General features: G+C 40.9%; 3 protein-coding genes across 3 annotated transcripts in view; 2 read left to right on the plus strand and 1 right to left on the minus strand.

Moving 5' to 3' along the window:
- The first annotated feature begins 8 nt into the window (after positions 1-8).
- LOC5510069 (PACRG-like protein) lies at positions 9-4,918 on the plus strand. The gene is made up of 6 exons (XM_048729227.1): positions 9-292; positions 502-566; positions 1,715-1,805; positions 3,246-3,380; positions 3,706-3,894; positions 4,360-4,918. The coding sequence occupies exons 1-6, from the start codon at positions 62-64 to the stop codon at positions 4,414-4,416; spliced, it is 768 nt and encodes a 255-aa protein (XP_048585184.1). The 5' UTR covers positions 9-61; the 3' UTR covers positions 4,417-4,918.
- Positions 4,919-5,589: 671 nt separating this feature from the next.
- Positions 5,590-19,634, minus strand: part of LOC116616912 — a gene marked incomplete in the record, with an annotated part of 52,640 nt that continues 38,595 nt past the window's right edge. Inside the window, 10 exon segments of the mRNA XM_048729222.1 lie at positions 5,590-6,888; positions 13,358-13,553; positions 14,288-14,521; positions 15,164-15,416; positions 15,760-15,840; positions 16,143-16,208; positions 16,379-16,462; positions 17,471-17,656; positions 18,247-18,374; positions 19,466-19,632. Of these exon segments, the coding sequence (XP_048585179.1) occupies positions 6,669-6,888; positions 13,358-13,553; positions 14,288-14,521; positions 15,164-15,416; positions 15,760-15,840; positions 16,143-16,208; positions 16,379-16,462; positions 17,471-17,656; positions 18,247-18,374; positions 19,466-19,632 (1,615 nt within the window).
- LOC5510070 lies at positions 8,622-12,978 on the plus strand. Its single transcript, XM_032379113.2, has 3 exons — positions 8,622-8,714; positions 9,802-10,828; positions 11,348-12,978. Exons 2-3 carry the CDS (start codon positions 9,811-9,813, stop codon positions 12,478-12,480), a joined length of 2,151 nt encoding a protein of 716 aa, XP_032235004.2. The 5' UTR covers positions 8,622-8,714; positions 9,802-9,810; the 3' UTR covers positions 12,481-12,978.

The following is a 19,634-nucleotide window of genomic DNA, read 5'->3' on the forward strand; positions in this document are numbered from 1 at the left end:
GCTACATAAACTCCTCACTTGACCCCGGTAGAAAAAAATTGTCACTACAGACGATGTCAATATGGCGTCCAGTGTGTGTCGTAGTCAAGTTGTTTCCAGAGCCAAGAAAACGCCTTCTCCTTCCACACTATTGCCAAAAACACCAGCCAAATCTCGACCCGACTCTCAAAAGCGTCTCAACAGCTCTGATGGTTCTTCATCCAAGAAGTATGTCTCCTCTGTAAAGGCAGTTACCAGAGCGAGTTCCAGTGGCCGTCCATCGGATAGACTCAACCCCAAAACAGTGGATCCGGTAAAAAAATGCTTTATACTTGCTATTTCTCCTTTGCCTGACTACAAAAAAAAGAAATGAATGATTATTATTCGCGCCTTGGTATGTTACGGGCGCTGCACAAGGTACTGCTGCTCAGAGTGCTTTCAACCGTACTGTACGAAGAGACATGAGACTAAGTACTCTGATCATAGCGTACTTAGCTCCGAATATTTTTTCTTCTTTTTTAGTTCAACGACAAGACTCAGAAATCATCATTTGCTGCCGTATATGCAAGTGGTGGTGTGCCCTGCAGGTACGCATTCAAATTTATTTTCTAAAACACATCCTTCATCAACTTAGCACCACACTCAAGCTTTTGTTGGTTGTCATGCATTTTTTATCGTGTTTTTTTTTTTTGCTGCGCGAACCGGACTTTAAATTCCTCAAAGATGAAGCCTACACAGGCGCATTGGCTAATGAGAGATAAAGCAATTAAGCTAAGGGTTAATTTGCCTTCAAACTTTAAAGCGCGGCCTTCAAGTTCGCTGTTTGACTACTTTATGCTACTGTACTTCTTTTACAAATTGGACGACGGGCTACTGATTTTATGTTGTTTGACATAGTTATGATTTTAAATGCTAATGCTTGTCTTTGGGACGATAGAAATAATGCATCCATGGAGCTTTGTCTGTCATTGTGTATACTGTAATTTGTGTTTGGTTTAAGATTACACTATCAGCAGATATTTGTTTATTTGTGTGGTTTACTTATATATACTTATATATATATAAAGTTTTAGATTTGTTTGTGTTTTTTTTCGTTTTGGTTATTTTCGTGGAAATTGTAATTGCTAAGAAACACTTAAGTTATTTTATAAAAACCTTTATTATGAGACCGCCCAGCCTGAGATTTATGCAAATTTTAAGAACATGCCAAAGCTCAGATAGCAGAAAAATATTGTTTTTCCAGTGTGATGGGTTCTAAAATGCAGAATCCAACTGTGTTCACAATAGCAACATCAGTTATTATTGAAATCAAACATTTGAGTAATACTCTTCCTAAAAATTTCATTGCACATTATATTTTTATGAACACTAAAATTTAAGAACATTGTTAAGAAATGTTCAACCTTGTAATGTTCCAAAAATAATAATGGCCCAGCCTCAACAGAAAATTACCAAATATATAGATGTTTTTTACTGTATATAAAAAGAGTAACATCTAAGAAATCAATTTACCAAAACAAAACATTGAAAAAGGACAACAAATCTAATTAACAGAGCTGTTCATGTAGATTTAACAAAGATATATTTACAAAAAGAAGCAGAATCAGATAACAAAGAACAAACTGTTTTTTTTATATCCAAGGCTAATTGCTGTATGATGCATGCTATGGTACCCATACAGAAGATCATCAATCACCACCCCCCTCTTTCTTACATTGGCTTTCTTGTTTAATAGATTGATCCATGGCTCTGTCAAGCACAAGCTACAATGGGATACTCCTCCAGATAATCTGCCATTTGACCCAATCCTTATCACACTAGCAGAGGTAATACAGCTTATGATCTGATATTTGACCCAATCCTGATCACACTAGCAGAGGTAATACAGCTTATAATCTGCCATTTGACCCAATCCTGATCACACTAGCAGAGGTAATACAGCTTAAAATGATCGCAGTAGCAGAGGTTATACAGCTTATAATCTGCCATTTGACCCAATCCTGATCACACTAGCAGAGGTAAAACAGCTTATGATCTGATATTTGACCCAATCCTGATCACACTAGCAGAGGTAATACAGCTTATAATCTGCCATTTGACCCAATCCTGATCACACTAGCAGAGGTAATACAGCTTAAAATGATCACAGTAGCAGAGGTTATACAGCTTATAATCTGCCATTTGACCCAATCCTGATCACACTAGCAGAGGTAATACAGCTTATAATCTGACATTTGACCCAATCCTGATCACACTAGCAGAGGTAATACAGCTTATAATCTGCCATTTGACCCAATCCTGATCACACTAGCAGAGGTAATACAGCTTATAATGATCACACTAGCAGAGGTAATATAGCTTATAATGATCACACTAGCAGAGGGGTAATACAGCTTATTATCTGCCATTTTACCCAATCCTGATCACATTAGCAGAGGTAATACAGCTTATAATCTGACATTTGACCCAATCCTGATCACACTAGCAGAGGTAATACAGCTTATAATCTGCCATTTGACCCAATCCTGATCACAGTAGCAGAGGTAATACAGCTTATAATCTGCCATTTGACCCAATCCTGATCACATTAGCAGAGGTAATACAGCTTATAATGATCACAGTAGCAGAGGTAATACAGCTTATAATCTGCCATTTGACCCAATCCTGATCACACTAGCAGAGGTAATACAGCTTATAATCTGATATTTGACCCAATCCTGATCACACTAGCAGAGGTAATACAGCTTAAAATGATCACAGTAGCAGAGGTTATACAGCTTATAATCTGCCATTTGACCCAATCCTGATCACAGTAGCAGAGGTAATACAGCTTATAATCTGCCATTTGACCCAATCCTGATCACACTAGCGGAGGTAAAACAGCTTATAATCTACCATTTTACCCAATCCTGATCACATTAGCAGAGGTAATACAGCTTAAAATCTGCTATTTGACCCAATCCTGATTACATTAGCAGAGGTAATACAGCTTAAAATCTGCTATTTGACCCAATCTTGATCACAGTAGCGGAGGTAATAGCTTATGATATAGCTTAGTAAAAAAATGCTGTCACATACTATCGTAATTCCTGTTTGGCTCATTATTTGACTTTTTATTCAGCTCTTAAGTTGCCAAGAAGCAAACTTATCATCTTAGTATTTCAATTGTTGCTTATACAGCCTTCTAAACAGGAAGAGGTTTCCAAATCAAAATACTGGCCATGGCCTTTTGCTGAGATTTTCACCATCTATTTTGCTGCTTACAGGGCTTAAGAGAGACAAAGCATCCATATACATTTGTGGCAAGAGAAGGATTCAGGGAGATGCTAGACGTGGAAGACTCACCTGAGAGAACCACACCAATTCTACCCAAACTGGTGTTTCCTCTCAGGGCTGCTCTGGTAAGGTTTAAGGACCACAAAAGCAATGCAGATGCGTAGGGGTTTCTCCATAAGGACAATCTTTGCATCTAACAATCCACCACATTCAAAAGGGTTTTACTAACTTCTTCAACAGGATATTGTCTTTTGAAGGACACCTCTATATTGAAGACACAAATACTCAAATACAAATACTCAACACAAATAGTATTGGTATGCATTTAGAATACTGTAGGCTAATACTGAGAAATACATGTGTCAAGTTTATGTATTTGTCTAAACACAGCCTAACTTAGATCTGGAGGTCTTCAAAATTTAGTGTAATATGTGATTATTGTATTTGCAGTCTGCCCCAGATCTTGAGGTGTTCCAGAACTCTCTGGATGCATTAGTGCAGCTTAGTTTTGTCGTCAGAGAGGCCCTGAATCCTCACCTTAAGACCCTTCTGCCTCATGTATCAAGACGCCTCATGGATAAGTCCCTCAAGGAGAAAATCATTTCATCACTACAACACATTGAGAGAAACTGTGGAAGGGTGAGTCTTCACTAACAACACAATGAGTTTCCGTAGCCCCTCTCCTATCCACACAAGCCCATGGTTATAGGGATGTACCCCAGGGCTGAAACAATAAATAGTTTTTCTTTTCTTTTTGGGGGTGGTGGGGGGAGGGGGAGGACTAAGGATGACAGCAATTTGGGTTGGAAAAAAGTGCACTCCATAAAAGAAAACAGGGGAGTATAGTACATGAGGACAAGAGGGCCTGTTTATAAGGCCAGAGAAAAAAATAAGGAGAGGGAGAGGGGAAGAATAGAGAGGAGTGTAAGATGTCTCTATGATCCCTTGCACCTTTTCCACCTTCCCTCATGTTTCCATGGCCCCCTTGTCCACACACTCTATGCCCTGCATTTCAGAGGCTCCAAAGATATTCCCTTTTTTCCTAGCTAAAGAGAGTTTTTGACCTATGGCAATCTAATTCTTAAATGTTTGTTTGTTTTCTAGGAGAGTCTACCAATTATCAAGTTGAAGGTACCCACATACCAGTCGGTATGTTTATAGCAAAATATGCATGTGTAAATAGGCTATAATAGGTCAACCCAAAATTATATATTTTTTTTTTCAAAATTCATTCAAGGTCATGCCCAGGGAAGTTCTCCTGGCATCTACATCTTTTGTGTGGTTGCTATTTTTTTTAATGAAAAACTTAGGCTTGATTACCTGTTCAATACTGTTGTTGTGAACCATGAAAACAACAGCCAAAGTTTTCAGGAAATAAAGTACAGAAAGTATAGAAATAAATTTGTAATAACTTCAGTATTAATCCGGGGAAATGATCTTAACATTTTCTCAAAAGTTAAAAAAACAGCTATTTTTGTAAAATAATGTCAACAAAATAATAATAGGTGTGTATTTCTTTTTTATAAATCACTGTATATAGTGTAAAAAAGTTATCTTGTGAAATGTTGCGAGTGTTTTTTCAAGCAGTTACTTGAAAATCTAATCTAAAAATCCAGGTTTTTAGGCCCCTTACTACATTATGCCGACTGAATTTTCAACCACTCAAAAATGATACTGGAAAAAAAAAATTCACAATGTTTACACAAGTCTCATAATGCTAGCTTTCTATTTTTTTAACCAGCTAGTTGAGGTCCCATTAGAGTGGGGTCCCACTGTATTGAAACTCTTTTCCGAGATGTTTTTTTATAGTTCCATAATGAAACGCATGTAGTATTATCTTAAAAAAATAAGAGAGCTAATATATAAATACAGTAATGCCAAAATTGTAAATAAATGAGTCATATCAATAAAAATCTAGTGTTATTTGTGTTTTCTCAGACTGATTGGGGGTGATACATACATGTTAAGGATAAAATTAAGTTGATTCTTAGTTTAAAGGTGGAATGGGGAATCAAACAAGAAAAAAAAATGTGATTGCAGATTAATAATAATTAATAGATTAATAAATTCAAAATACAGAATAGCGAAAGGCGTAAAAATATCAAGTGCTCTAAAACATAATCATAAATTATTTTTCCATTGAGTTGTCCTTATAGGAAGCATCGTTTTACTTTGTAACATTCTATGTCTTTTAATCTTAACTCTATAGGCATTCATTTATAATTTGTCAAACTTTGTTCACTTACAAATGGCTGATAAAGGTCACGACTACTTCGGTTACTTAGATATCTTCCTATTTTCTCTTAGTTGAATAAAGTAATAGTAAGTTTCATAAACATGTCAAGCGCTTTATTGTCTACAAAACACCCTCTCAAATTTGTTAATACAAAAATATTTTATTGGGATTCGATATACCTTAATACTTCGTTACATATTACCTTAATTTATAGTTTGATTTACAGTTTTAAGGCAAATACTTTAAGACACGACCCACCGAAAAAGAAGAAATTTTACAGCGCGATTAGTGCTGCCTCCCCCCCTCCCTCACCCACACTTTTGGACCCCCCCCCCCGCCACCCTATTGCTACTGTAGCGTGCTTCGCACAACAAGTCCCAGAACTTTCATGGTCCCGATATTACCGTGCGACGCGTGCTACCGTGGCCACCTTGACAGTTTAAAAAAGTAAGCCAATGGGGATAAGGAAACGGTGCTATATGATCGACATAAACTTCAATGGCAAAATCAGGGTGGCAAAGAAATGCTCCAGTGCGAATCAGAATGGCGCAATAACCATTAACTTCACCGAAATTTCGGATGCTGAAAATTCGGATGGCGCAAACTGCCGAAAAAAATATAGCCGAATTTTCGGCTAAGGTACACGAAATTTCGGTTCAAAACAATAGACAAATTTTCGGCGAAATTCGTCAGTTTTCGGTTGCATTACTTTCTGTCAGTACTGTAAGAAATTCTCCTAGTTACCAAGTTCGCGTCAATTACAACTGTGATTCTCGCATGCTGATTGGCTGACTTTTTAAAACCATAAAGCACTATAAAGCAGACTGGTCATATGCTTGCCTATGGCCTTGGGAGGGTCACAGGCATTTGGGTTTACATGTTGAAGCCACATTCACTTGTATGCTCGCCAATGGCCTTAGAGGGAGAAAGGGAGTCACAGGTAGTGGATTCACATGTTGAAGCCACATTCACTTGTATGCTCGCCAATGGCCTTAGAGGGAGAAAGGGAATCACAGGTAGTGGATTCACATGTTGAAGCCACATTCACTTGTATGCTCGCCAATGGCCTCAGAGGGAGAAAGGGAATCACAGGTAGTGGATTCACATGTTGAAGCCACATTCACTTGTATGCTCGCCAATGGCCTCAGAGGGAGAAAGGAAGTCACAGGTAGTGGATTCACATGTGGAAGCAGCCTGTAGTTGCGTGCTCGCCAATGGCTTCTGAGACAGTGGTTGGTGGCAGGCGTCGTAGGAATAGCTTCGCCTCAATGTCTTGGCTTTTGCGAGAGTTTAGCACGCACAAAATCTGCTGTAGCTTGCGTTTGATTGTGAACCTGTCCATGAAATCGAGCTTGTACTTGAATTCGTATTCATTTCCTTCGTCGTCACACATAAAACTATAAGAAATAAATAATAGAAAAAAAAAATCAGATAGTCATTTATCTAAGCACGTGGAACACAGATACCTTTATTTAGCACTAAATCTGTCTTTTTCTCTTTATGTTGGCTTGGCTACTATATGTTGCTCCACAAGTTTATGAAAGCCACTAAGGAATAATTTATTTTATGGTAGTATAAGTATGCACCAAAGATCTTGCACCACATTTCTGTCGGATGTAATACCCAACACAAAGGTGCCTTCTATCTGGTCTTTCCCCATCATTCGTCCTAAAGAATCGGATGACTCATCCCAAAATCGAATTGATATTGCCTCGGTCACACGTTAACTATTCAAACCAGTCTGCATTGGAATGAGAGAATCGGGAATTTCGGAGGTTTGGTTGGGGGTCTGAAGTCCAGGAAACCCCAGAGGTGGGGGATTATGACGCACAGAATTTTTCCAGGCGATTTATTTTATGTATTTTCCCTTGGAAGACGCATTCCGAGTGTTATTTTGGAGTGGTATATAAACCACTCCTTCACTCTCAAAAGAACCTACCGAAAAAGATCTAACTGTGCAACTTACTCACTACCAAGCTGTGCAAGATGAGCCAAGACCGTCTGGTCCCTGAGAAGAAACCTGTCATAGGTTGAGAGCTTATTAATTAGAAGAAAGTGGTTCGTATTGTCCGTACTTCACCGAATGAGGTTGTCAGCGAGCTGGAGACTGACCACGAAGAAAAATTTGCATAATCACTATGATAAGGGAGTGTCCATCAGCCATCAATACAATACCCAGATACGGATTTCCGACGATTACGCTACATTGACGTTGAGTCGTGTCTTTTGATGCCGGGCGTTGTGGCTAAGAACAACCACTGGTGTCCTCCAGAGAGTCATGTTCGTCCAAACAGGGCCGTAGCAGGGGGTGGGGCACTGTGGGTACCTGCCCCCCCCCCCCAAAAAAAAAAAAAAAATTGCAAAAATTATAAGGAAATGACCAGTAGGGGCATGGCTCTGCCCCCAATATTTTCTTAATGTTTCTGTATTGTGCCCCCCCCCTCCCCCAATATTTCCAAGTCTTCTACGGCCATGTCTATATATGAAAGACAGAGAGAGAGACTGTATGAGCCCATTCCTATGCGTTAACGGTGTGCGATTCGGCCGAGTAATATGGATAGGAGAAGATGGATGGTCACCTCGGTCCTTTTCACATGACATGGTCACGTGTTCTATGGAGCTGAAGTGCGACTGCTGGAAGACCCCATGTCAAAGAGACTGTTTCTTTTTTCAACAAGAAAGCCTGCAGAAACATTCAGGAACCGTCATAACGATACGACCACAGAGAGTTGACAGGATATGAGGATGACGACAGATACGATGAATAGGTAGGAGCTAAATTACCTTCAATATCAACAATACAATAAATGAAATCTTTGATCATAAGTGTGCAGTCGGTTCCAGGGTGTTGATCTGTGCAATGCTAAGTAATCCCAACTCTACCAAGTAAAAAATCGGGAATGATAGAAGCTGTCTGACACATTTTTAACAAGTGTCATTTGGGCTCCCTGTGGTTTTAAGGTTGTACGAGTCGATAATAGTTTTGTCTCAATTCACTAACGTGCAGAAGGCTAGCAGGAGCGTAGTTGCTAATGCTGATTAGTTCTGATGATGATTAAGCACACACATCATCTGAAGATTCATCAATGTGCTGAGATAAGGAATTTATGTAGATGCACGACTCGGGTACCCTGTGGTTTTCTTAGAAGTGATAGCCCTTAGCCACATGCAAAACATTGGAGGTGTTTCGGTTGGATATTTTCATGATTTCATAAAATAAAAGGTAAGTGCTTCCTTTATTCTACGCATTCTTTATACAACGCATCTTTTTAACGACACGCCAAGAATTTCTCAGTCTACTTCTGCTTGCACGTGTTTGGCGAAGCGCTGTCTTACTCCAATATCTGCCGTTTGTTATCGCCGATTTCTTTTCGAAATAGACAGGCTATGATGCGCGAAAGAAAACCGCTAAAAGATGTGGTCCTGAACTCCTACACTTGAGATTAGAAGTCGCTAGCAAGTATTGGTTTTGGATTTCTAAAAGTCTTTATAACAGCCGCAAGCGAGCTCAATGCACTTCTAGAAAATTGAAAAGGAGCATCGTTTGCAATGGCTGGCTGTTTACTCACCATCATTCAATCAGTGAATATAAGGAGTGATAAGATGACTAAATCTGGAGATTACTTTTACATCTTAGGGTATGTTTCTTGTATCAAATTATTTTCATTTCTGTTAGCACGCTTGGCTCGTTCATGCAAAAAAATCCCTCAATTGCCTAGTCGAAACGCCTAGAGGCTAGCTAGGGCGGAAGTGCCTTATTTGGTTATAATGGTTATCAGGTTATGGATTCTAGATAGGAGACCCAGAATAATCTCATCTTTGGAGCAGCAAATTTAAAGTATTTCACTCCTTTTATTATACCCTTAACTTGTACTACTTCTTGAAATACCCCCAAACACTAATAATACTAGTTGATGTACAAAATCGAGGGATACTTAGCAACAAGAGATCAAAACATTGGCGAAGTTTAACATGACAACCATGCTTCAATGGAGGCGTTAGAAGAATGAAAAGTTAGAAGAATAAAAAGATACTTGTTTTATCTAGAAGACTGCTTCTTCTTGAAATATTCTTTTTAAAATAATTGTTGTTTTTAAAATATGTTATATGTTTTCTGAAATTAAGGAAAATTGACAAAAATTTGCATATGACGCGTTGTTAACGTATAGAACAAATTCTAGGAAAGGATCTTTTATTCATGGTAGCACCGTACGAAATAGTAAAATCTTGTTTGTCTTCCAGCTCTTGCGAATTGCAGCACTAGAAAATTAACAAATACAAGATAAAAGTTATATAATTTTTTCCTTTAGGATTGAAACATGGTTGAGAGCAAGAGGGAAATACTAGTGGTGAATGACTCAGACGCCGAAGTGACACTCTACTTGTACCCGACCTGGGACCACATCTGCTGGCTTTCCACCGAATCTCGAATTATTAAACCAAAGCAGAAAACTCTTTACAGCAAAAAAAAAGAGTTCAAATTCAAGCTTAAAGCGAGATGGAAGGGTAGGGGAGACAACAAGAAGACTTGCGTGAAGGAACTGCAAGAGCTATCTCATTTGAAGGAAAGCAAACTTTTCCGGGTTACAGGAACTGACGGAAGCGCTGTTGCTTTTGAGGAGACATTAACAGACACCGGTACTGAAAAGCAGGTCTGCCTGAGAAAGAACAACATGGGCGAGGACCTCAAGAGAACGTGCGGAATGCCGAACTTGTATGAAATACTTGGTCTAGATATGAAGACAGCGCGGAAATTAAGCAAAGACGAGTTAAAAAAGACGCTGAAAAAAGCCTGCCGGAAACAGCTTTTGATATGGCATCCTGACAAAAATGGCGGAGATGCTGAGCAGGCCAGGAATATCATCATGGCGTATAGCTGTCTTGAAGACGACGAAACAAGAGCGCGGTACAATAATCAAGCCGACTACGATGAGGGCTGGACGTCTTTAAAACGGTGGAAGGCCATATTCAAGCCGGAGTGTGCGACGGAAGAACAAAAGCGACAGTTTAGAAAAAGGCTATGTTACCTCGCGTTATCTGCCGGTGCTTTTTTTGTGGGTCTTGGTTTAATCGTCGGTACAGCCGGCGCTGGTGCTGTCCCGCTAGTTGCCGGTGGGGGTGTTTTTGGCGGGGGATTTTTTGGTGGTGGTGTCTTATCACTGCAACACGCAACAAGCTTGCAAGCTGTAGCAGAAGGTGTTGAACTAGGGCCATGGATGGCGAAATTCGGCCTGGGGTTTACTGCTGGCGCTATAACAGGTGGCACGGCCGTCGGAACCACAGCTCTCATTTCGGGATTGGGTGGTGCGGCTTTGGAGTCAACCGCCGTTGGCGTTGGTAAGTTTAAAAGCCTGTTAGCAGCACACGCACAGAGTGAGTTGCCGAGCACCCTGAAAAGTAGGGCGGGCTTAGTAATTCGGGCTGAACTGAAGACAGCACTAGTAAAGTGTGAATTACCGTTCTTTAAACCTCCCTGCCAAAAATAAGATGTTTGAATCCCCAAGACGTCTTCGACACGGTCCCTTTCATATCATGGCATATGGACATATCGTTCATAAGCACATCATTACCACTTGTTGTTCTTGGGGAAACTCCTTAAAATTTTGCAAGGAGTAGAAAGCTACTTGATCAATTTTCAAGGACCATTCTGGCAGAAAACAGGGTGCTGTGGGCAGGGAGAACGAAGGAGAGGAGAAAACGAAAAAAAAAATGAGGTTAATGCTTCCTTTTTTTCCTCTGTGTCTCTTTTCCTCTTCACCTCCACGGTAAAGGTTTTAAGTTGAAATGGAGTAAAATGTTGTAAAAGTAAAGTGTACATCGGTTGATTCTTCTCTTTGCAATCTTATTATCCGATAGGGCAGTACATCGGGGCAGGAGCGGCAACAGGAGCAGTCGGCGGCGGAACCATGTCTCTTGCTTCAGATTTGGGGAGAAAACATGTGGACGGTGAGGAGATTCCTGGGAAGAACGTAGCCTTCAGGGCCCTCACTGCCACAGGTATCGGAGCTGCTGCAGGAGCTCTTGGGGGACTGGTTACTAAAGCAATGGTTTCTAGTACTGCCTCGGCAGCCTCTTCAAATTTAGAGGGAGAACTTGCAGAGCAGGTGATGATTTTAGCTGGCGCAAGAAAATTTGCTAATGTACTAGCTCGGAATGTCCCGAAAACGCTGACAGAGTCAGGAACACAGGCGATTTTGGGCAGCGCCGCTAACTTTGCTGATGAGCGACTAAATGAGAATGTTGAAAACAGAACCCCCCAGGAGCACTTAGAGCAAGGGGCGAAAGCCCTCACGAGTACCCTTGGTCAAGGTGTAGTCCAAGAGGTAGCCCCTTCCGCCGTGTCTCACGCGATCAACGAGATCAAGGTCCATAGGCGCGTCAAGAAAGAGTTTCCATCTACTTCCTCTAAGAACCACAGCAACGCTGAACGACAGAGGCAGCGACGAAGAGTTAGATTCGCCATGTCGCAGGAAGAAAACGAACACAGGAACAATGTCTCACGAAGCACATGCTCCCGAGGAGGGTATAAACGTCTGGAGAATGAGACCGAGAATTATGGAAACCCAGGTCAGACTACCCCACTGATAGATATTGACGACATCGATATCGCCGAAGGCATTGACGAAGCAAAATTTGACGGCAAGATTAAATACATTAACAATGGTAGCTTCGAGTCCAAGATGGTTGTCAGCTTCAGGGTTGGTAATCAGATGAGGGTTGAAGTGGCAAAGGGAAGTGGATCGTGGATCACAGTACCAGAAAACGCCACAAATATTAGAGTTCGCTTCATGGCCAACAGATTGGTTTGGTGCGATGTGAAAAAGTATAACCGTTTCAGTAAGACGTGGGTAACGCCTACAGAGGAGCACATCTTTCGCTACTCGACACCACCTGCACTGCGTGTGTTTATATTGTCGGGTAATATTTACACAGAGAAGGTGATCCGAGTAGCAAATGAGTACCACGAGGAGACTAAGGAAATGGAGTAGAAACACCATGCAAACTACCAATGTCACATGGCCTGCAGTAGAGCGCCCTAAGTATGAGGACGAATGAGCGAGTTTTTACATGCAAACTATTCTTGTAAGATATCGTAGAACATTCTCATAGACGAACTAGACATATAAGATAACGTAGAACATTCTCATAGACGAACTAGACATATAAGATAGAACATTCTCATAGACGAACTAGACATATAAGATACCGTAGAACATTCTCATAGACGAACTAGACATATAAGATAAAGGAGAACATTCTCATAGACGAACTAGACATATAAGATACCGTAGAACATTCTCATAGACGAACTAGACATATAAGATAGCGTAGTATATTCTCATAGACGAACTAGACACATGAGATACCGTAGAAAATTCCCATATACGAACTCGACATATGAGATATTGTAGAGCGTTCTTATGAATGAAAGAGACATTAGTTGTCTTTGAATACAAAATAAAGCTTCACGGCTGCCCCACATAAAATGATAGAGCTTTTCTTAATCTGAATTAGTTTTTATTTACACGTATTTACTTATTTATCCGATATTCATGAAGCACTGCGTGTTACGACACAGTCTCCAAGTGCAACCTTAACCGCAATAGATGTATGGATTGCACGCTGGTTGACCACTTTTAGTTCTACAAGAACACCCATACAAATAGGATTTACATTTCAGTAAGGGAATAAATTCGCTGGGTTCACTTTTAAATTTAATACACCTTGCGATAAAAAACGGGGCATTTTGTGGCTAAAGCATTTAAACAACTCATATAAATTACATACACCAAAATATAGATCCAGAAAATACAAAGCTGCATATCATACACACTAATATAATTATACCCCAGACTGAAAACTTACGTGTAATAGACGTAGTCGCTATTGCAGAAATCCATAGACTCCGTTTGGCTGCCTGTTGCACGGTAAATGATGGACTCCACGGTGTCCGTGAGCCCGCGATAGTCAGTGTCCTCCGTGCTGTCTAGCAATTCAGGACTGAGGGTGGTGGAGCGAGAAGGCGGCCGAGGGGAACTGGGGTGAGAGCTATTGCTTGGGGCTAGGAAAAATAATAATTAACGATTTTTATAATGAACTGATTTTCCTTGATACTGAATATAGGACCCTAGCTGGTTTAATATTTCCAATTTCAATTTCGGAACCCTAACCCTAACCTACCAAAAAGGGAGTTTTCTCAGGACACCCCACTTAGATTCCCGCCCAGGAAGTTTGCTTGAGAATATTAATTTCATTGGGTAAGGAGAGGTTAACACAGGAATCACACAGTTCGTATTAATCAACTGCGATATTGTGTTTATATTGCGGATCAAATATCATCTAGGGATCTTGTAAAATAAAAATAAATTTTAGTGCCTTAAGGAAATTGCGATGAAATGTGCGAGTGACTCTCCCCACGAAGGAAAGGTGCTATGTTCTATCTCTATCCTACCGATGGCTGTCGTTTTGTTAAAGAGGCTTAAAGAGCCTGGGGCGAGCGCGCGGAATCTGACGTTAAAAAAATGGATTTGGAATGGATTCTTTCTCGTTTTTTAACAAGATCCTTTAATAAAGCTTGAGTTTTTTTTTTTTTTTTTTTGGGGGGGGGGGGGTCTTTTAACTGTTTTCGATCTTTTGAAACGCTAAAATCAATCATTAGCCATTCAAGTGCCCCTTTAAAAATGTCAAGCCATCAGTTACAGTTAACTCCTTTACCAAAGACTACACAGGGATTCTGGAACTAAAAGAAGCTGCTTCGTAGGCTACCCCTCTCGACAAGCAACGCGAAATACTTACAGCCACCGGGGCGATGCGAGCGCTTGGATACCGACACCTGGTTGACACTGATATGCCCTTGGGAAGGCTGGTCCCAAACCACCACACTACCCCTCCCCCTGTCGGGAAGGGACACAGACACCTCTTCGGTATCCATTGTGTACTCCACGTCATCACGGGAGTCAGATGAGGGCTGTTGGTTGTCACGGCGACTGCCAAGACAGATCAGGAGGTTCCTCTCTAATAGGTGATGCCCTGTAATGCGTCAGAGAGTTGGGTTGTGTTAAATATATCTATTATATCTGTTATATATCTGTTGTATATCTACTTCAAATCAGGTTGCACTCGCGAATCAATGTGTCGGTATTCGCTGTGCTCCTGGGCTCCATATAAATGGATGAATCCTTGTCTCTAAAAGCATGTGAATATATTCAAGCACATAAACAAGAAATGTTACAGCTCTTAAGGCTTTATTTTATTTAGACTTACTTGCTTATTCATTTGTTGCACATGAAGCAATGCGGACTATAACACATGGATTCTCCAAAGGCGACCTTATTTGAAATGGGTGTAGACCTGCTTTAACTTCTAGAATAACAAAGTGGCGGCAAATCCTCTGTAGAGGTTGCATATACCTCTATGTGACACACAACTATGAATAATGCGTATCATATATTTACCAGGGGTTTCCTCAAGGCCCGGCGGCCTGCGGAACCGCCAGCTACTATTTTCTGAGAGCCGGTATCTTGAAAAGTCGTGTTTATTTGAACTAATAACTTCCAGCCCCTACCTATCAATTTCCACACACTACTTTGAAACTTAATGAAACCCCTGCCAACGATATAACATAAACGTATACATAACCTATACATACACCTATAGGGGTTCAACTTATACCTAACTCGAGTCCAGTCTCCGTGTCCGTGCTGCCGATGCACACACCAAGACTGTCATAACCGTGGACATTCACGTACTCTCGTACCCAGTCCACGAACTGCGAGCCCGAGAAGCACTTGCGCGTGGCGTGAAGCTGCGTCCGCAAGGCCTGGATCAGAGTGTCTGCGGGCTCATGTGCGTGACTCTGGTGGGAGCAACTGCTGACCGATGAGTAGAAGTCGTCTGCACGAGACAGCCGCTCGATTTGGAACATCTGTCATAAGCAATGAACTGTCAATCACACTAATACAGGCAGTGACAGGCAATGTACTATGAATATGCATATGCCGATAACGATGTCAGTCATTTAAATCAATCGTGATTTTACAATTACGAAATTGTGCTTAGTCCAAGGGAAACGAAAATCTCGTATCAATAGCGATATAGACTATAAAAAAATAATTGAAAACGGTGAGGATCCATACAAAAGCCTAAATGGATCCCGTAGGGTTCACCTTTATGTCTTATTAGTATTGAATTAATCAATTAAAATAAAAATACAAAAAAAAACCACAAGACATCACAAATAGTGTTCGCATTTGGGTGGGTCCGCTGACCTGTCTGGCGAGCCAGCGGTACATGCGGATCAGCCTCGCAGTGGTGCTGGTGTAGAGCTCAAGGTGCTTTGACACATCCTCCTGAAACCACAAGATCCCGGATGAAAAGAGGGCGTATAGTGAAAAAAAAAGATATGCAAATTGTTTTACTACCGGTCACGTAGGTGTTTGAAGCTCTGAGCAACTCAAACCTTATGCCAAAATAAGTTTCATTAGGAATTACGTCATACATTTCAATGTACTTTTACTTCTGGTGACTCAATCCATCGAGAGCTCGCTGTGCGCCTCTAAGGGATTTAATATCATTTTGATCACGGATTGATGATGGTCTTGATGTTAAATATAGAGTACCACATAAAGCTATGGGTACTTTGTCAACTCACCGTAGTAGCAGATAGCGTATCGAGATCTAAGCCATCACCTTGGCCATGGAAAAACTGCATGAAGTACTACAAGAAATCACCCAAAGACACGTTACACGAGGAAGAAGGGACTGTTCTGCTGTTTCGTCACTGTTGTTCTCTCTCCATTCCTTTACACACCCCCGGCCCCCTACCACAAGCCACCCCCCCCCCCCCCCCTCCCAATTACTTGCGTTCTTTCAAGTCTCTAGACTTACGGCTAAGGCTTGTAAGAGGAGCTTGGCGTGATTCGAGGCGCGGCCTTCCATCTCCTTAAGACACTTTGCTTCGTCACTGAAACCCTAGTAGTTGAGTGATAACAGCAAGTTGGTTAATACGCTACAAGCTTTCTAGGGAAGCCATGCGGTGCTCAGTTTATCAGGGCACCGTCAGCCGCGAGCGCGGTCAACGTTTATGGACTGTTTGATAAACCTGCGAGCCTGCCGCTTCAATAGATACAGTAAAAACACGCGTATAAAAACCTAGTGATTTTTTTTCTGCCTACCTATAGCAGAAATTTTGGATTTTAATGCATCAAAATATAAGAACCTATTAAGCCAAAAAAGGTTCTTATATGATGGGTTACTCTATAAAAAAGGAAACAAATTTATGGGCTTTGAATTATAAATTTGCTAAAATTCTACCATTTCTTAAAGATTTACTGATACAACATATATACAGTATGATATCTCTTCAGCAAAGTGGCTATGTATTCAATCACACTTCTGTAACGATGAATCCTACTGTTGATAAACCAGATTGGGAAAAAAATTAGGAACCTAATAAAAACCTATTTTGCCTAAATTCTTAGGAAGTACCCCAAATTATAAGAACCCGTTTTGCCAGACTTGAAAAAAGGTTCTTACACGCGGGGTTTTACTATAACTTGTAACTTGTGTGAAATCTAGTGCAACCGATGGAGCTTTGAGAGACTTATTTCTATTTCGCAATGAAATGGACTAACCTATTTACAGGCGACTTGCACTAAGAAATCACGTGACTTTTCGGGTGACAAACTCGCAAGCGCTCCAGCTTTTGGCGCAAAAAGCAACTTATTCAACGCTTACAAATCAGGAAAACAAATGCAACTGAAAAGGTCTTGCCTTTTTAAAAACTGATTAGCATCAATTTTTATCATTCTTACACGTCTTGAGTGCAATAGTAAATAAGACTATGGCTTTGGGAACGAGATGAAGGTGAATCATCTTCACTTTCGAAATATTTTTACTCTTTATTTGCTATATTTATGCAGATGGCGGGCGAACGTAGAACTCCCATAGAATAGCCCTCCCCCCCCCTCCTCCCAGTACCTGTGCCAAATGCGTCCACAGGCAAACCAACAAGTCACTGAAGCACTCCGGAAACATGACTTGCCGGAGAGAGGAAAGCCGGCGATTGAGAAACTCCGAGGCTGGCTGCAGGCGCTTGTGCAAATCGAAGGCTGGCAGAGAGAGGCTGAGGAGCGTGTGAAGCATCTGATTGAAAAACTGGTCCAACTGTGTCAAAAACAACAAGAGTGACCACAGCTTTGAAACACCATAATGGCAATAGACATTTCGATGGTAACCAGCACAGTGTTCACACGAATAATATCCATGCCAACATGTATCATTCAGGAAACAATCGCCACCTTCATAGTAACGAATAACAACAAATCACCATAAAACACTGTAGAAAGATCATCATCGAAAGATGAGGATGGGACTTAAGGAGGTAGGGAGACTAGGATCTCACCCGGGTATTTTGTACTCATTTCTCGCGTAGCCAATGCAAGAACACGGCAGCTATAACCCGATCACCATACCAGCCACAAATACCACCATTATCCTTTCTTGAATCCCAAATAGCATTATAATTCCGTATAATTTTCAGGGTGGCGCCTATTTGGGGAAAGTGCGAACAGGGGTTTGTTGAGGGGTGCACAGGTGATTCTTCAATAGGAAAATAGCGCTTAGGTAATGGGCGTTTATCCCTACACGCCTAAAAAACGGACATAATGATGTCTCAACCTCGGGCGGGGGGGGGGGGGGGGGGGGGGAGCTGCATTGCCGAAAAAAAAAAAATGAAACGAATTATTCATATTTACCCTAAAAGCTATAAGTCTGATGTGAGCAGCCTCAACCTGTACAAGCTCCCGTTCACACGGGGACACGCCATCTGTGTCTATTTCTATTGGGTCAGCCAGTGAACGGGCTTCATCCACACAGCACGTACCTACAGAGAGTCACAAACGAAGACATTTAAGAATATTTACAACGCTCGAATTTCTTGAACTCCGCAAATCGAGATTCGACAAAATACAAGCAAAAAAATGCCGAACAAATATAACGACCCTTTGTTTATAAACTCTGATAATAATTCTTTTTTAATCTACTAATATCAATATGCCCAAATATTGCTATTTCAAACAGGAAATAAAATCCAGTAAAATCTAGTAAACTTGAAGAGTAACCAATATCAGCTAATGTTATCGGGGTCAATTATAAGATTTATTACATGCATTAAAATCATGAAACAGTACCTTTTTCAATATATTCATGATCGGACTCTCTCAAGGGTAATGAGCTACCTCCCCCACAAAAAAGGAGGGAAAAACGTAATAAGGACGGGAAGAAGAAAGTTAACGGAGAAAAGTATGGCTAAAGAGACAAAAAATGTTTTCAATAAAGTTGAATAACGAAAAAATGAATAACCGATTAGATCCAAATGGAAGGGAGTTCGAGTTGTAACGTTCAAATTAGCGGGACATTATAAAAAACTATTTCAAATAAGGTTGAGAATCCATGTGTTGTAGCCCGCAGAAATTGGTTGTGGTTTGGAATTGGTAACGTATAGATGGCCGAATCCTGGCCTTTAAAAGCCAAATTAATGCTTAAAACATACATAAACAAGGATGCGTACCATCCGAACCTGGATATTATTTTATTTAGGGGTATTTGCTTATGAAGAGCAACGGAGCATTGGACATTGGAGCAATGAGGGGTACTTTTTATATTTTTATCTATTTTTATATCATTATTTATTATTAATCATGCGGGCAGCTAAACATGTATTTTCCGAGAGCGACCTTATTTGAAAAAGGTGTATCATATTAGCTTCCCACGTGTTAGCACCAAAGGACGGTTGATCGGAGGATTTGCCGCTCGTGCAAAGTTCCCTTTCGAAGGCATACCGCTGTACCACGCGCGCCGGCGCAGGTCACGTACGCATAACCTCTAAAGCTCTGAGACGCTGCCCTGTGTTGTGAGTCTAACCTTGCCTAAATGCGAGCATTTAGCCTCACAAAAAAGTAACCTCTCACTCACCATCATGACCATCCGAAGTAGGTCCAACTTTACAATATGTCTCACTTTTGACTGACAGCTCGCCACGCCCAGGCAACAAGTCTAGACAACTAAGCGATGACGTCACTCTGTCTTGTAGCCATGACAACAGTTTATGTAAGACGATGATGTTACTGAGTCGAGCCCCCCA

The sequence above is a fragment of the Nematostella vectensis genome, chromosome 6 (assembly GCF_932526225.1).
Source record: "Nematostella vectensis chromosome 6, jaNemVect1.1, whole genome shotgun sequence".
Taxonomy (NCBI): domain Eukaryota; kingdom Metazoa; phylum Cnidaria; class Anthozoa; order Actiniaria; family Edwardsiidae; genus Nematostella; species Nematostella vectensis.